Source organism: Tamandua tetradactyla, chromosome 14 (assembly GCF_023851605.1).
Source record: "Tamandua tetradactyla isolate mTamTet1 chromosome 14, mTamTet1.pri, whole genome shotgun sequence".
NCBI lineage: Eukaryota > Metazoa > Chordata > Mammalia > Pilosa > Myrmecophagidae > Tamandua > Tamandua tetradactyla.
Window position 1 is genome coordinate 74,695,310 of NC_135340.1, and position 13,852 is coordinate 74,709,161.

At 36.5% G+C, this 13,852-nt stretch overlaps 2 protein-coding genes across 13 annotated transcripts in view; one reads left to right on the forward strand and one right to left on the reverse strand.

Annotated features, from left to right (window-relative positions):
• SLTM (SAFB like transcription modulator) overlaps positions 1-7,946 on the reverse strand; it is a 64,357-nt gene extending 56,411 nt beyond the window's left edge. For 5 of the 6 annotated variants that reach the window (XM_077128039.1, XM_077128042.1, XM_077128041.1 and 2 more), the window contains exons 1-2: positions 7,664-7,945; positions 6,565-6,652 (exon numbers count right to left, since the gene is read on the reverse strand). In XM_077128039.1, the coding sequence (XP_076984154.1) occupies positions 6,565-6,652; positions 7,664-7,834 (259 nt within the window). In that variant the 5' untranslated portion in view covers positions 7,835-7,945. Of the gene's footprint in view, positions 1-6,564; positions 6,653-7,663 lie in introns of all 6 variants that reach the window. The other variant, XM_077128040.1, reaches the window with a different exon arrangement.
• Positions 7,947-8,026: 80 nt separating this feature from the next.
• Positions 8,027-13,852, forward strand: part of RNF111 (ring finger protein 111) — a 210,216-nt gene continuing 204,390 nt past the window's right edge. For 3 of the 7 annotated variants that reach the window (XM_077128047.1, XM_077128057.1, XM_077128054.1), the window contains exon 1: positions 8,029-8,750. The gene's annotated coding sequence lies outside the window, so the exon portion shown is untranslated. Of the gene's footprint in view, positions 8,751-13,852 lie in introns of all 7 variants that reach the window. The other 4 variants (XM_077128059.1, XM_077128060.1, XM_077128048.1 and 1 more) reach the window with 4 other exon arrangements.

A 13,852-nucleotide genomic window follows, 5' to 3' on the forward strand; every position in this document is an offset into this window, starting at 1 on the left:
ACCACAGCTGATTGCATTTGTAATCAGCTAAGGGGAATGCGCTGTGATGAGTGGTGCTTAATCTAATCACTGGAAGGCTTTTAAGGAGGATTCAGAAGAGACAGTCTTTCTTCCTGCTTCAGTTGGGAAACCTCTCCTGTGAAGTTCATCCAGATCCTTCATCAGTCATCAGCTTCACAGCCTGCCCTATGGATTTTGGACTCTTCCATTCCTACAGTTGTCAGCCAGCCTCTCCTGAGAGTTCATTGAGGAACTTCATCAGGGTTACCAGCTTGCAGCCTGCCCTACAGACCTTGAAACCTTACATTCCCAGGGTTGCCCAGCCAGCCTCTGCTGAAAGTTCATTTGAGGATCTTCATCAGAGTTACCTGTTTGCAGCCAGCCCTACAGACCTCAGACTCTACACTACCATGGTTACATAAGACATTTTTTGTAAATTTTGTATCTATGAATATTTGCTGCTGATTCTGATTCTCTAGAGAACTGTAGCTAATACAGATGGTATATATTCCATTCAGTTAAATTCCCCAGTAGGTTCTGGGACAGTATCTCACAATTAAAAAAAATACTTGTGTAATAAAATGACTGAACAGCCACATCAAATGGGAGAAAGAATATAAGTAGTCTAACTTTTACCACCAAACTTAAAAAACTTTGTTTCAAAACCTGTTGTATTTCAGAATTACAAATGAGGGATCACGGATCACAGATTGTTTTCCAAAAGAAAACAACATTAATATGTTTTCAACAACAACTTCTTCTCAACTGCATGTAATATCTTAATCACAAAAACATGCCTTGTGTTTCTTGTTTGCATATGTATTTTGGCCTCTCTACTAAACTGATTCTTTATTACTGAACCATTTTCTCAAGAGGCCTTGTGCATTGTCTTAAGCATGGCAATTATCTAATAGGTCACTTTTCTTTTAAAAAAAAATTATAAAAGCAACTCACATTCATTATAATAAATATGGAAAATACAAAAAAGTATATATTTAAAAAACTCAAACTATCTAAAGATAACTAGATTAAACATTCCTGGCCTCTATCTATTAACAAAAGAAATTTTTTAAGAAGCAAAAACTTAACTGGGTTAAGTTAACTTAATGTAACTTAATGGGTTACTTTTCCATTTTATCAATAAAATGAACAGTCCTATTTGACCATCAGCATTGCTGTGACAAACAAACAATGTGAAAGTCTTTTGAAAACTGTTAAGTATCATATAAAACAATATGGAAACTGAAAGAGGGATTAATGAAAATGATGCTCAAGTTTCAAGCTTTATTCTAGTTCTTAGCTCCAGCTCATATTAGATAAGTACCTGGGGAAGGAGGGTTTTTAGAAAAATCTATGCTGGGCCCCCACCAGAGCAATCAAAACCAAATCTATGGGGATAGGAGTCTACCAAGCATTTTTAAAAACTCCTCAAATGACTCTAAAGCTGAGTCTAGATCAAAAATCACTGAGATAAGTGAGTGTAACTAAAGAAACTAGAGTAAGCAGAGGAAAAAAAGTTACTGTTTTCAGATTCTCCAGACCAGAATGCAAATTTTACCTACTTTCAATAAAATGTCATATATGACAGAACCTATTTTAAGGGTTGAAACGGAAAAATCGGTCATTAAATGTATACCCCCTGAGTGTATGCACATATATAACACACTTTAAATTAACAAAATGTTTCCTGTGATTATCTCAAGGTGGTAGGATTATGGGAAATTTTCAGTTTTTTATACTTTCTGAGATTATCCAATTTTTTTTTAATGAAAATATTTCACTTTTATAATCTGGAAAATAATACTGTAAAGCTAGGGTTGCCCAGTAGGGCTTCTCAGATTGTAGAATTTATGATGTGAATGGCAACTCCTGGAACTGTGCACTGAGAACATCTTACTATAATGTGAGGAGTAGGGCATAACTGATCAAATAAATTGATCAATTCCACCCTACTTAAGCGCTACGCCATTGTTCACTTTCTGCATTAAAGTCCCTTCTGATAGCACCAACTAATATAGTTTATATTGTCTACAAATTCTGTATAATTAGCAGTTTATTTTACATGTGTTCAGGAAAGATCCCAAGATTTTAAATAAATGAAGCCCACTGCCCCCCAATTCAGAATACCTGGAAGGACGACTGAATGGGGAAAAGCACACTGCCTTAAAGTACTAGAATTAGCTACCTATTTCCCCACAAGAACTCCTGACAAGACACACACCAGATGTGATACCATGAAATAGCTGAAAAAGAATACGAAAGTGCTTTGGTGATTAACATAATCCACTACATAAGGCAAATGCAGGTTTTAATGGTTAAGATAAAAATGTTCAATTTTGTGAAATTAAGATGAATATACACCTCTGAATCTGGACAAAAAATTATGAGACTTCCAACACAATAACAACTTCCTGAGGAATAAAAGGATGTTGCAATGATTTATGTGTTCTAAAGCAAATCTCAGCATATAAAGGGAAGCCACTAGTGCTGTTGAGAAAAGCACCTTAAAAAAGTCTTTGGAAGATAGCATAAACTATTAATCTATGATGTACCTGCTTCCTACAAAAAAATACGCAACTAAAATAGGAACTAGAAGAGGTAATTTTTAAAGTAATTGTTAAGAGAGCCATGAAATAACCCTCAGTATTCATTCAATAAATATTTTCTGAGCACTCACGCACTAAACTCTATGCTAGGTATTACAGAGACAGAAATAAATAAAAGACATTTTCTTTGCTCTCCAGAAGCTTTTAGCCTAATGGGCTCACAGTAAATGCCCACGACAACTGTATTCCCCAAAGTCTTTCTAAATACCACAGTTCTGATTAGTGTTTGTTAATATTTGAACTTACTGCGGTTAAAAAAAAAAAATGGGCAGGAATTTCAGTACCTTATGATACTACATTATATTAAATATATTTTATGTGGTAGATTACTATATTGTCTTATTTGAAATATAAATGTAGAAAGCTTTACACTGCAAACATGTATTTAATTATATATTGTCTGTGATTTCTTTCACAAAATGTTAGGTATCAGATGTCTGATCAAACTTATAAACCCAAACTATACTTGTTTCTATAGGGAAAAAATATTTTACACACCACGTTGATTCTTTTTAAAGTATACATGTATTGCAAATTGGTTTCAACATTCGTGAGCATTACATGATATGTAATTCTGGATAATGTATTGATTAACCACATAAAATAATTAGTAACTTCTGCTGAACTTTAGAGTTCATTTTAAAGGTTGAAAATTAAAAAAAAAAAAGATATGCCATTATCAGGGGGGTCTAAAGAATCTTTAAATCTATAATCTCTAAAACAAGCTGACGTGTTAGTTCTACCTGTTTAACAACTTTCTTAACACACACCCAAATAATATGACAGTAAATCTCACTAGGTGAAGCCTTCTTCTAAGTTACTTATTAAAAAGCTTTTAATTAAGAGAGTGTAAAAAAGACTCAGGAGGAAGAACCAAACTAAGTTGCAAACTGTTCCACCGAATTAACTATACGCAAATAGATTTTATAAATGGTTGATTGTAAGTAACAGAACTCACTATAACACTTTCAATATTTACTTTAAGTTTATACTTGCAATAACTGGATTTTTAAAATATTCTATAATACACTGAAGAACACAGATTTCTTTCCTTCTAATCTGTCTAAGAACAATCATTTTAGCACACACATTTTTAAAAGAAATTGGGTGCACAGGTGGTTTAGTAGTAGAATGCTCACCTTACATGCAGGAGACCTGGGTTTGATTCCAAGACAATGCACCACCACCACTCCCGCAAAAAAATGAAGAAAAGAAACAGTAACCCTGCATTTATACTAGAATGAGATTACCTAAGTAATTTCTCCAGGCTCATGAAGCCTCCCCTCAGTTTTTTATCCTTTAACTTTTATTTGCTGAATTAAGATTATCATAAGACATTTCTTTTCCTGACAAACTACATATGCCATGTCTTGCTGGTATCTACATGAATGCCTCTAAAAAGTCTTTCTTTACTTTTTTCCTCCTCTAATAACCTGTAAAGAAAATCTGTAATGACTGAGGGCCTATGAGCTTTCTCGTTCCTTCCCTATATATCTATTCTAGTTGAACAGAAAGCAGTTTTCTTCAGGCTCCTAACTATACATAATTGTTAAATTTCAGAGCTAAGAGTCTTAGACATGATCTAAAATTAGAAATGTCTAATTTCTAAGAAATGGTCTACAATTAGAATTTCCAATTTTGCAAAAGAAACAGGCCCAATGAAGGGAAAGTAGCATGACCTAGATGACATTTTTCTTCAAGGCAATACTAAGTAAAATAAGATTCACCAATAATTTACTGTAGTGATTCAGTAACTAGACTGAAATAATGAAATCACAGTAAAACATTTTATTTATTGAATCCTTGGCTTAAAAAGTCTATTTATTTTTATTTATTTATTTTTTACATGGGCAGGCACCGGGAATCGAACCCAGGTCCTCAGGTATGGCAGGCAAGCACTCTTACCTGCTGAGCCACCGTGGTCCGCCCAAAAGTCTATTATTTGTTGATATTTTAACAAGTTTCTTAATAGAAATTTGATTTCTAAACATTATTTTTAAACTTCTTTAAAATAATCTTATCTATAAACAGCTTAATTGTAAATTAATTCAAATTAGGTTATTTACTTTGGGGATTTACATTGTGCTTTGTAATTCAAAGGATTTTCTGCACAATGACAGATGAAATTTGAGGAGACTAGAGCTATTATCACAGAGGTCCCAGGATGAGGTTCATGACTTACACAGTAGGTTGTAGACAAATGATAAATGTTACAGCTTCTAATCAAGGACCACAAGATACCTTAACATCAGAGTTAAGGAAAAATTAACATTCAAGTATGTTTAAATCCATATAAAAGAAAAAATAAATGTTCTAATAAAAAAATGAAAAATATATGTATATATTGAAAGTCTTAAAACCGTATATTGCTGAAATTATTTCTAAGGCTAAGATAAATGACGCTCCTAATCAAACCTGAAAAATAAAGGATACACAGACAAATTAAAAGTAGGTGAGAACTGAAAAAAAGCAATTGAGTTCTTCTTTAAATAATAAAATCTTAAGAATAAACTCAAAAAACTTGGAACTCTGATTAATACCCCAGCATCTGTCAAATTATCACAACATGCTAAGTAAACATTGTAAATCAAAACCACTACAAGAAATTGGTTAATTCTTGATGTACTTATGCTAGAATTTTTTACTTCCTCATTTACAAAGGGCCTCTGGCTTGTCAGCACAAGCTTTTCTAAAGGAGAGAAATGTATCTGTCAAAGTGATACATTAGACTCAGAGAGTTAACATCAAAAGCAAGACTTTCAAGATAATTTGAACTCCATTTCCACCTCTGCCATTCATATCCCACCCAAGAACTGCTTCTAACTCCTTTTCAGTTTCCTTTGGTACAAAAATAGGGGTCATCTTACAAATCTATGAAGAATTAAATAGTGAGTTGGCAGCAGGATCTGTCTGGTTCCAATATCCACAGGGTGCTTAAAGTTAAAATTTAATATTTGTCTCTTTTCAAGTTAATCCATTGCATCTTTTAAATCTAGTTGCACCAACTGGATCTACTACAGTTTGCATATTCCAAGACTTAAAGCAAGAAAGAGAGTTAGATTTCAAAATATGTGGCAGTCATCTACAACATATTCATTTAAGTGAGAATTACACTCATTAATGGAAATTTTAAGAAGGTACCAAGATCCAGATTCTCACATCATGTCTGCCTTCTGCCACTATTCTTATGGAAGGGAAGGAAAAATTTGCAATTATTCAATTAAAAATTTCAACTACCAGAAGCTTTTAAAAATACCATATAAGTCCCATTTATATTGTTGAAATGTTAATTTAAAACCACTTTTAGCTATTCACTAAATCTCCATATCCTGGCATATTTTTACTCAGTTTGAAAGTTATAAAATCAAAATCCTTAACATTTCCCCATAATTTAAAGCTTTTTTTTTTCTTATCTAATAATGGATTTCTCTACCTTGTTAATACGATTGGTAAGGTCTTTTTGAATTTCACTAAAAATTAGAATTTATGTCATAAAGCATTTAAGTTCACTCAACCAAACAAAATACTAAACATGGAAGTTATGGAATTTTAATAAACTAGAGAAAACAGCAAAGAGCCAAGATGAAAGATTTTGTAGGAGTTCCACCAATACTCTGCCAATTGTGGGGCAAGGTAGACATGTATTAAGCTGCAAGGCATTTATGCAGTCTTCACCCAATGAAGGAAGAAACAGTATTAAACTTGACTTAATAATTTTTCCGGAAGCAATAAAAAACGGGTCTCACTTTCAGGTCAGCTTCAGCCGAATCTTAAGGGCTACGAGTCACCCAGAGCCTGGCAACAGTAACTGTTCTTCCTTGACCCAAGAAGGCAGAATGCCAGAGGGAAACAGCAAAGAATAGCACTATATATATATACACAGGGCAAGTGGCACAAGAGCAGAGGCAAGTTATATAACCAAAATATATTTTAAAATATGTTCATAACTCGTAACAACCTTTGCCTTTGGTTGGTTTCTTGTTTGGAGTATCAGTTGAAACAGTTAATTCAATATTATCTGGATCGCCTCCTTCCTCTTCAATAGCCTACATTAGAAAGAGAAGTTAATATGCTACACAATCTATCTAAACTTAATTTATAAAGCGAAATGGGGAAAAAACCCGGCAAACCTCAAGCCTCAAATTGCCGGCCATTTCAAGAACCGACTTCAACAAAAAAAAAAAAAAAAAAAAAAAAAAAAAAGGCAAACTACACGAAAGATTAAGAGAAACTTTCAGAGGGAAAAAGCCATTAGATATCAAAATCACACGGAGTTTTAAATTGTACCGAGTCGAGATAATTAAATATCACATATTATCATACTGAACAATACGCTCTATCCCAAAAAAGTTACTAGTTACTAAATAACTAAGAAGTTTCCCTGATTTCTTTAATGTAAACGCATTTCTCCTGTACTACAATTCCAACGTTAACTCACATAAACCAGAAAGATAACGAGGGATGAAAAATCAGATTATTGCGGTGACGCAAAAACTGAGAACCCACTGGAAAACAAAATTTTTCTCTTACCCACCCACCACTCCCACCCACCAATTCAATCCCTCTCCCACTACCAAGTCAACCCCCCAACCCCCACCCAAGATGGGGAGAGAACGGTTGGGCACAATTAAACGGTAACTTCGCAGAAGTCACCAAAGTAACCATTCCCTCTGAGGCCAGGAAACGCACGCGCTCACCATCGCTAAAGGCTGGGAACCGAGTGCCTCCCAGGTCTCCACGATCGCCCTTGGGAGGCCGCGCCGGCCGTCTGCGGCCCTCGCAGCTCGGCGGAGACGTCCTGGGGGAGGAGGGGGAGCGCTCGTCGAACGCGGCGAGTCCCGGGCAGCTCGCGGGCCCCTCTCAGGCTCCGCAGGGCGCGCGGGGGCGGAGGCGCAGCAGAAAGATCCTCGCCCTCCCGCGCTCGCAGGCGGCGCCCTGGGCCTTCCTACCGCGCCGACCCGTGGGCCCTCGCGGCTGCGGGCAACGCGAGGCTGCGGCGGAAGGGGAGTGCCGAGGCGCGGCCTAAGCTTCCCTTCCCGGACATCGCCCGGCCTCACCTGCTTGAGTCGAGAAACTAGCACAGTCTTGACTCCGGTGATGTCTAAGTTCCGCCGCTTCAGCTCGGACTTGAGATCGATGACCCGCAGATCGGTGATCTTTTTACTTTCCGCCTGACCCGAGGCGGCCGACGCGGCCGAAGCTGCCACAGCACCGGTAGCGGCAGCCATTTTAGGAGAGCAGCGCGCTGCCGAGGCAGCGAGTAGGGTGCAGGGCGGCGGCAGCAGTAGAGGCAACTTCGACCCAGGCCTTGGCGGCCGTCGGCGCCGCGCAACGCTGCGCACAATGAGCCGCTAGCCCCGCCCCCTGCCCCCGCCCCCAGCGCAACCTGCAGCCGCAGCCAGCACCCGGATGACGGGCGCGCGTGCGCACTGGTGCAGGCGGAGGCCTCCGGCGCGCTCCGTGGAGTGGGCTGCGGCCACCTGAGCAGTGCGACCCCTTGCGTGGGCCGGAGGTCAGGCAAGTCTAACCGCATCAACGTTCACCGCGCTGCCGTTCCCCCGTACTTCGTTAGCCATTTTCTAGCAACATCTAGACTCTTGAGCAACAACTATGTGCTAGACACTACCCGTTTTAGATAGTTCTTGTGTTGCTAAGCAAAAACCAAGAAGGCGTATACGGGCCTTGAACCTCTCCCAGAGAAATACTTTACCAGCCCTGCTGGATAACTGAAAAGCGTGACCAGTGTGCACAGGCCACTAATGAACTAGTTTCCCTAAATTCCGGAATCTGAAAGAAACCCTAGGGGTGTTAATCCAAATAATTTAAAGGTGTGGCCTGTATGATGTGCCCCACTGGCTCCCTCAAGGGAAAATCAAACCTTCCGCCGGAAGAGATTTAGTTTATTCCAGGACTACTTTGGTTCGCTTGAGGAACAAGAAAAATTCCCGTCTACATTGGCCTCCGCTTGCCATCCTTCCCAGTGGATCTGATGGCTCAACAAAAATAGTTTTCACTGAATGAGGGAAATTAACGTATAATTACTTGTTGCCATCGCATATGCAATGTTCACGGTTTTGCTCCCCCTTCCCTAAAATTCAGGCTTCCGAGAGCAGTGACTGTCTTATCGAGGAACGGCCTGTACAAGTGAGTACCTACTCATGATTTTAACCAGTATTTTAATTATCAAAGCATAAGTATTTATGGAATTAAACTGTTGTATAAATTCTATAAATTAAATATACTGACATTTCCTGTTTTTTAAATTTGCATTAATGAGGCCTGGTTCACTTTAGGTTGCTTTTTCTGGTGGAGTAGTTAGATCAAAAGGAGAAGACTGAACATTATAAAATAATACCTGACATTCGGGTACTTCTTTATGGTTTGTGATGAACTTTGACATACAGTAGCGCTCTTAATTCTTCCTAATGCGGTGAAGTAAATCTCCACAAGGCGAGCTTACAGGTTTTGCACGTATTCACACAGTTGGTATGTGGCAGAGATGGTGCTCAAAACTAGGCTCCTGGTTCTAAATCCAATTTCTGTCTACACTAAAACGTTGATTTCACAGTCAAATAAGAATTTTATATTTCAGAGGGTCTTTGGAAATACTGTTTCCTTCTTTTTTCTGGTGGTGAAGATTTAAAGAAATTTGCCTAGAGTTCCACAGCTAAAACTCAGATCTTATTCCACTGTCTTTCCTTCTCTACCACCCTGCTTCCACTTTCGGTGAAATCTAGTAAAGCATACTTATACTAACCAAAAACAGTACGGTTAAGGAGAATGAGTTTTTCTTTGGCCTGTCTATTTTACATATAACTAAAATCTAATAATGAAGTTCTCTAAAATGAAGAAATTTGCTTTCTAATATGGTACACTTGAGAAGGACTCATCATGTATGTTATATTCTTATCAAATATGTTTAACCTAAATGTGATCATTAGAAAACAATGAAACAGTTCTATTTTAGGTGTGGTAATGGATGAGGCTGTTGGTTGCCCAACATTGTGAATGTAATTAACACCACTGAATTACATTTCTAAATGTGGTTGGGGGGGGTTAAGTTCTATATATGCTTCTAAAATAAAAAAGATTTACAGAAATGAAAAGCAATGTCATTCTTTTCACCAAATTTTTTTCAATGGAAAGTATGGCTGTTTTTCATAAAAATGTAGTTTATGTAACATGTAATAGTTTGTCATTTTAGATAAAATGACAGATATTTGAAGAATAATCTGCTCTACGAAGTCTAAACTCTTTAAAATACCAGTATCATGAAAAAAAACAGATGAACAGTTTTAGACTAAAGATAACTAAAGAGACATGATGAGTAAATGTTATATATGATTGTTGTTTCATTTCTGAATCAAAGAATAAAAAGCTCATAAGAACAGTTTGTGGGCAATTGGGAATTTCGACTGAATATTAGGTTGTATTACTGTATCAATGTTAAGTATCTGGGGTGTTATATTATGGTTATTTAGAATGTCTTAGATCTTAGGGAACACTTGAGGAGAAACTTCCTGGTGAAATATTATGCCCTCTACAAATTACATTCAAATGGCTGAGGAAAGAAAGAAAGCAAATGTGATGGTATGTTGCCGGTTACTAAAGTAAATGTAGCAAAATAGTAACTGGGTTTAAGGCATATTATGAAGCCACAGTGGTCAAAACAGCATGGTATTGGCATAAAGATAGATACATCGACCAATGGAATCGAATAGAGTGCTCAGATATAGACCCTCTCATCTATGGACATTTGATCTTTGATAAGGCAGTCAAGCCAACTCACCTGGGACAGAACAGTCTCTTCAATAAATGGTGCCTAGAGAACTGGATATCCATATGCAAAAGAATGAAAGAAGACCCATATCTCACATCCTATACAAAACTTAACTCAAAATGGATCAAAGATCTAAACATTAGGTCTAAGACCATAAAACAGTTAGAGGAAAATGTAGGGAGATATCTTATGAAACTTACAATTGGAGGCGGTTTTATGGACCTTAAACCTAAAGCAAGAGCACTGAAGAAGGAAATAAATAAATGGGAGCTCCTCAAAATTAAACACTTTTGTGCATCAAAGAACTTCATCAAGAAAGTAGAAAGACAGCCTACACAATGGGAGACAATATTTGGAAATGACATATCAGATAAAGGTCTAGTATCCAGAATTTATAAAGAGATTGTTCAACTCAACAACAAAAAGACAGCCAACCCAATTACAAAATGGGAAAAAGACTTGAACAGACACCTACCAGAAGAGGAAATACAAATGGCCAAAAGACACATGAAGAGATGCTCAATGTCCCTGGCCATTAGAGAAATGCAAATCAAAACCACAATGAGATATCATCTCACAACCACCAGAATGGCCATTATCAACAAAACAGAAAATGACAAGTGCTGGAGAGGATGAGGTGAAAGAGGCACACTTATCCACTGTTGGTGGGAATGTCAAAGGGTGCAACCACTGTGGAAGGCAGTTTGGCGGTTCCTCAAAAAGCTGAATATAGAATTGCCATACGACCCAGCAATACCATTGCTAGGTATCTACTCAGAGGACTTAAGGGCAAAGACACAAACGGACATTTGCACACCAATGTTTATAGCAGTGTTATTTACAATTGCAAAGAGATGGAAACAGCCAAAATGTCCATCAACAGAAGAGTGGCTAAACAAACTGTGGTATATACATACGATGGAATATTATGCAGCTTTAAGACAGAATAAACTTATGAAGCATGTAATAACATGGATGGACCTCAGAACATTATGCTGAGTGAGTCTAGCCAAAAACTAAAGGACAAATACTGTATGGTCCCACTGATGTGAACCGACATTCGAGAATAAACTTGGAATATGTCATTGGTAACAGAGTCCAGCAGGAGTTAGAAACAGGGTAAGATAATGGGCAATTGGAGCTGTAGGGATACAGACTGTGCAACAGGACTAGATACAAAAACTCAAAAATGGACAGCACAATAATACCTAATTGTAATGTAATCATGTTAAAACACTGAATGAAGCTGCATCTGAGCTATAGGTTTTTTTTTTTTTAACTATTATTATTACTTTTATTTTTTTTCTCTATATTAACATTCTGTATCTTTTTCTGTTGTGTTGCTAGTTCTTCTAAACCAATGCAAATGTACTAAGAAACGATGATCACGCATCTATGTGATGATGTTAAGAATTACTGATTGCATATGTAGAACGGTATGATTTCTAAATGTTGGGTTAATTTCTTTTTTTCCGTTAATTAATAAAAAAAAATCAGTAATTGAGGAAACAAATGTAGCAAAATGTTAACAGAGAATCCAGGTGAAGAGTATAAGGTTGTAGGTTGCACAGTATTCTGTTTAAATTTTTTGTAAGTTTGAAATTATTCAAAATAGGTTGGGGGAAATCCATCCAGAAATATAATTTTTTCATAATAGAGAATAATATGGAGATAATATATTATTTAATTTTTAGCATATAAGATATTTTATCTTGTCATTTAACCTAAGGTTTTTGGTGTTTTTCAAATCACGTATCTAAATTTTCTTTTTTACTTACTACAATAAGTCTTTTCCTATATTAATCTTTTAGTAAAACATATTTAGGTGAAGGAACACATTAATTTTTCTCAATATTCAGTTTATTATTTGGATGTTTCTTTTCTCCTAAAGCCAAAAGCCCTATCTCCCATTTCTAGTAAATATACTAAATAATATTATGGATAAGTTCAAGACCTGAGCTCCTTCAGCTATACTTATCTTCATCTGTATATATTTTTGCATGGAGAATACTGTTAAAAATAATAATAGCCTATATTTTATGTATAAAACATCTTGTCATTTATTGAATTCTTTTGTACTCATTATGTCATTTTGTTTTTATATATAAAAAATACTCAAATTTTTATTGAGTATTTATTATCCTCCAGGCATGCCAGGCTCTGGGAAGAAAATTATTACCTTATCTATTTTGTTCACCATACCATTGTAAGAAGTCCTAAACATCGTAGACTCTCAGTAAATACTGATTTGTTGAAGAAAAATGGTAACTGACCATCTTAAGATTCTTATATTCTGGTGACAAAGTAAAACTAAGCCATTTAATTTAAAAAAAATCATAAAACACGTGTAGGGTCACAAATGTAACAAGTGCAATGAAGAAGAGGAACACAGTGCTCTAAGAAACTGTAATAGGAAAATTTACCATTAGGGATATATAGAATAATCTTCATTTTGTAGAAGAGAAACATGAGGTTCAAAAATGTCAATAACTTGTCCAAGTGCATAGAGTAGTAAGTGGAAGATCCAGGATAACTCCAGATTCATTTCATTTTTAAATTATAATCTTATTTTCCATCAAAATTTATTTGTATTCTTCCTAATGCTAAGCCATCATCTTTGTACTGTTCACTCTATTTTTTGAGGCCTTAATATCTGTTTGCTATCTTCTTTTCAACATTATCGTTCCATGCCACTACCTTCATATAGATTTTTCAACCTTCCAGTCTTTGACTCATCTTTGCTTAGCCCAGCTATTTCCTGTTAGCAACAGATACAATATTGTGTCCTTCTCCTAATGAAAAGTACATCACCTTTAGTTGTTCGGGACTAAATCGAGTTCTTGCAGAGCACAGGTCAGTGCCACTGTGAGACCAAAAAACATGCCAGGCACAGAAGCAAACATATTTATTAGGACTTAAGAACAGGAGAAGGTCTCCGTTGATGGCAGTCCAGAGTGGGAGTGCTTCGCAGAGGGGCAGGAGTGCAAAAAGCATTAGGTATATGATTTTGGAACAAAGACGTTACATACAGTATAAAGATATCTAGCCTCTAGTATAATTATTAAAGGGTCTTAAGATGATGTTTTACTAAGATTAATGTTTAAGACTAAGAAACAGTCAGTATTGTACTACTGCCGTCCCTTTACATGTGATTGCATTGTTTTCCTTACCGGGAAGTTGTTTACTTTCTTGACCTTTGTCCTTGTCAAACAGACTGTTATGTGCTTAGGGTTCATTCCTGTTTAGGAGAAGGCCTGGGCCACCACACTAATAATGATAGAGGAGGTAAATCAGAGAGATACTTCCCTGATGATTAGAAAAAAAAAAAAGAGCTTGAAAAAATACTTTAAAACACCTTTGTAAAAGTATTAGAGAACTAACAAGATAGTGAGAATTTATTGAGCCAAAATTTGAGAGAAGACTGACATCTAGAGAGATAAGCCCAGCATTTGGAGTGAAAGAGGAT